The 4444-nt window shown below is 41.7% G+C and overlaps 1 protein-coding gene across 1 annotated transcript; it reads right to left on the bottom strand.

Annotated features, from left to right (window-relative positions):
- Positions 1 to 764: 764 nt before the first annotated feature.
- Positions 765 to 1214, bottom strand: LOC107636250 (uncharacterized). Its single transcript, XM_016339772.1, has one exon. It carries the CDS (start codon positions 1212 to 1214, stop codon positions 765 to 767), a length of 450 nt encoding a protein of 149 aa, XP_016195258.1.
- Positions 1215 to 4444: the final 3230 nt, after the last annotated feature.

Raw genomic sequence — 4444 nt, 5'->3', positions numbered from 1 at the left:
GCTGATGAAAAATATTGAAGAGCTTGATCTTTCAGTTAGGGAAGCCGAGCAGGCTGCTATTGACAGCGCTTTTGATGCCGAGAGGAATATCTTGGACCAAATCAAATTGAAGGCTCCCGACTTAGACGTCTCTGAAGTTGGCGCTTTCAAGAAGGTGGTCGATGGGAAGGTTGTTTCAATATTGTAATTTACATACAATTTGCTTTTCTTATTTTTCTAAGTGTTTTGAAGTTAGTACTTTGGAATTTTTGACACTTTTTGCAGTATCTCCTCCCGTTATTTCTTCGGGATTTAACATTATTTGCTCCTGCTATACTCGGGATTAACTTATTAACGGTTAGCATTTCACCATTTTATTGTCTATCATATATCCTTTTTTGATAGATCATTTTACCTCGAACTTTACTTTTAGTTTGACTTTGATTTGCAACGAATGAGGGAACGTTTCCATGTGTAACATCAGATTCATCATAGGATTTAGAAAATACTTTTTAATAATTCAAACACTCATACAAAAATTGCAAAGAAAGTTTTTAAATACAAGTGGGGCCTCGTCAAAAACCTAGATCCCTAGGAAAAGAGTGTCCTTATTTGGCAAAGTAAAAAAAAGTTTCTCGAAGGTCTTAACATCTCTTAAGAAAAGTACCTTTTTAAGTGGGTTTTATTCCAGCTTCTTGGCATTTCGGTGCCGTCCAAAGTTTCTAGCTTGTATGCTCCTTTCCCCAGCGTTTCTTTCACTCTGAAGGGTCCTTTCCAACTTGGGGCTAACTTACCCCGGTATCAGCTTTCCTTAAAACTAAGTCCCTTTCTTGGAAACTCCTAGGCCGGACTTTTGCGTTGCATCTCTTAGCTACCCTTTGCTTCAGGGATTGTTCTGCTAGGTTAGTCATACCCCTGACTTCGTCAATTAGGTCCAAGCTTTCATGGGTTGTCGACGTTCCTAGAAGAATTCTCGGGCTTGGCTCTCCAAGTTCTACTGGGATTACTGCCTCTTCAACGTAGATGAGCCTGAATGAAGTCACATTGGTAGTGGAGTGCACTGTAGTTCGGTACGACCACAGCACTGACCACACATCGTCAGCCCAAGAACCAACATGTTCATCCAATCTCTTCTTTAGTCCATTAAAAATTACCTTGTTTGCAGCTTCGACTTTCCCGTTCGCCTGCGTTGAACAATAATTCTTGGAATTTCGAGTCCGTGAACTAGATCCCATTATCTGTGATGATGGACTCGGGAATTCTGAACATCACTATAATTTCTTTCCAGACGAATTTTCGACATTGGGTGGAGCTTATGCTAGACAATGGCACAGCTTCGATCCACTTGGTAAAATGATCTATAGCAACTATAAGATATTTTACCTGACCGGACCCTTGTGGGAAAGGTCCCAATAAGTCCAAGCCCTACTTAGCAAATGGCCGCGTAGGGATGACAGATACTCATGGGGAGTCGCCTGGTGGAGGTTGCTGTCTTGCTGACACTTTTTACATTTTTTCACGTACTCCATGGCATCTTTGATGAGCATCGGCCAGTAGTATCCTATTCTCACGACTTTTTGTGCCAACAATTTCCCTCCTAAGTGATTCCCACAACAACCTTCATGAACTTCCTGCAACACATACATCGTTTGCTGGTCATTTAAGCATTTCAATAGTGGTTGGGACATGCCCCTTTTGTATAATTTCCCATTTATCATAGTGTATTTGGTTGTTTTAAGCTGTAATTTTTTTGCTTCCTTGGGGTCACTGGGCAAAGTCTCGTGTTCTAAATTTTCACAAATTGGGTTCATCCACATGTTGATAGTAGATGAACAAAGGGTCGGAACATTGGGTTTCATCATAGTAAGCTCTGTAAGCACCTTCTGTATCAAACTGTAATTTTTCGTACTAGGCTTAGTGCTTGCAAGCTTGGACAACACAATGGCTCGAGTATTCTGTTCTCTAGGTACATGCTTGATTAAAAAAGAATCGAAAGATTGTACCTCTTGTTGTACTTTTTTCAAGTATTGTTGCAATAACGGGTCCCATGCTTGGAATTCCTCATTAACTCGGGAGGTCACTAATTGTAAGTCGCTAAACACGGTTATCTCCATTGCCTCGACATCCCGAGCTAGTGCCAATCCTGCAAGCAAAGCCTCATACTCAACTTGATTATTTGAGATAGGAAAAATCAAATTTAATGGAGGCCTCGATCACCACGTCTTCTCCTTTGGTTAGGATGAGGCCCGCTCTCCCATACCAGACATTGGAAGCTCCATCTAGATGAAGCTCTCATATCTGTATGTCGAAATCAGGGTGCGTCATCGTAGCCAGGAAGTCGACCATCGCTTGAGCCTTGATTGATGGCTGAGCGTGGTTCATAGCACATGACAAATTGGGACAATTCAATATACCAATTCATCATCTGTCCTACGAGGTTGGGTTTTTGCAAAACCCTCTTGATCGGTTGGTTTGTTCGCACAATTATTAAGTAGCTTTGAAAATATTGGCGTAACCGACATGCCGACGTAAGTAACGTAAAGGCAAGTTTTTCATTTTTTGAATATCGTAGCTCAAGTCCTTGAAGAACCTTGCTAACAAAGTGCACTGGACGTTGATGTTTATCCTGATCTTCTAAGACCATGGCTGAAGCCATGGTCTCTTCAGTCACAGATAAATATAGGAACAGAGGCTGGCCGTGCTTAGGTTTTGCCAAAATAGGAGGGGATGAGAGTAAATTTTTAAAATGCTGAAAAGCAGCCTCACATTCCTCCGTCCAAGCAAAGTCGACATCTTTTCTCATCAAAATAAAAAATGGTTTGGCCTTAGTGGCGGAAGCTTCCAAGAACCTTGACAGGGCAGCCAACCAACCTTTAAGCCTTTGAACCTCCTTGAGATTCCGAGGACTCGACATGTCTAAGATTGCCTGACACTTCTCAGGATTGGCCTCTATGCCTCTTTAGGTTACCAAGAATCCTAAGAATTTACCTCCCCAAACTCCAAATGCACACTTCGCTGGATTCAACCTCATCCTGTAAAGTCGGAGGCAGTCAAATACTTCCTTCAGGCCATTGATCAGGTCATAATCTTCATTGGTTTTTATCAGCATATTATCAATGTAGACTTCCATATTCTTTCTGATCTGTTGCTTGAAAACCTTCGCCATTAACCTTTGGTATGTTAGCCCTGCATTTTTTTAACCAAAAGGCATTATAGTATAGTAGTAAATCCTTTCGGGGGTGATGAAAGCTGTTTTATCCTCGTCAGCTTTGTGCATCGGGATTTGGTTATAACCACTATAAGCATCCAAGAAGCTTAGTATCCAATATCCCAAGGAGGAATTGATCAAGTTGTTTATGTTAGGTAAAGGGAAATAGTCTTTTGGGTAGGCTTTGTTCAAATTTGTGTAGTCTACACACATTCGTCACTTCCCATTAGACTTTTTCACCATCACCACATTCGACAATCAAGTGGAATAAGTCAATTCTTGGATGAAACCGGCATCCAATAGTCCTTGGACCTAGCTTTTGACCTCGGCTGCCTGGTCAGGCAACATCTTCTGACATCGCTGTGCACCTGGCTTGAAGTCGGGATTAATAGCCAGTTGATGGGACATGAATGCATGGTATATTTTGGGCATATCGGCAGGTTCTTAGGCAAATAAATCTACGTTACCTCCCAAGAAATTCTGAAGCTTCGATTTCAAGGGGTAAGGCAGTTCTTTATTGATCATGGTGTATTTTTCTGGCTTATCCCCGATTTGAAATTTTTCAAGCTCTCCATTAGGCTCTGGCCTCGGATTCTCTTGAATTCGGGAGTCTAAGTCAACGAGAAAGACCCTATTGGACTCTTTAGCCTTATCTCGAAGTGTAAGGCTAGCTTTATTACATTTAACTGCAGACACTTGATCACCTTGAATCGTTGCGACCCGATTTTCTGCAATCAGGAACTTCATGACCAAAGATTTGGTTGAGATGAACACACACAAATCATCGAGTATCTTCCTCCCCAAGATTATATTGTAGACTGTAGAATCTTGAAGGACTACAAAGTCGGCCTGTACTGTCCTTATATTGACGCCTTCCCCTATAGTGAAAAGGAGGTCTACAGCCCCATCAAGTTTGATATAGTGATCTCCGAGCCCAACAACCCCCGAAAGATGGGGTTTTAAGTGTTGGTCCTTCAACCCCAGAGCATTGAATGTATTTCTAAAGAGAATATTTGAGTTTGTGCTGGTGTTGACGATGATCCTTTTCACAATTCTATTACCCAACCTAGCTGTGATAACCAAGGGTTCGTCCTCATCTGTTGTGGCGATCTAGAAATATTTCGCCGAGAACTGGACTGCTGGGATGCTGGTTACTTTGAGAACTTCAGATGTCACGACTTTAACATCCCTTTTGACAACATTGTTGGATCTTGGCAAGCCATTCCTTCCAACTATGACGTTGACTATAACTTGAGC

This window comes from Arachis ipaensis, chromosome B4 (assembly GCF_059453495.1).
Source record: "Arachis ipaensis isolate K30076 ecotype BB chromosome B4, ASM5945349v1, whole genome shotgun sequence".
Classification (NCBI taxonomy): domain Eukaryota; kingdom Viridiplantae; phylum Streptophyta; class Magnoliopsida; order Fabales; family Fabaceae; genus Arachis; species Arachis ipaensis.
This window is presented reverse-complemented; position numbering and strand designations above follow the sequence as displayed.

Bases quoted from the DNA above. Each gene is read 5' to 3' on its own strand.
- LOC107636250 (XM_016339772.1), bottom strand. From the start codon at position 1,214: ATGGGATCTAGTTCACGGACTCGAAATTCCAAGAATTATTGTTCAACG.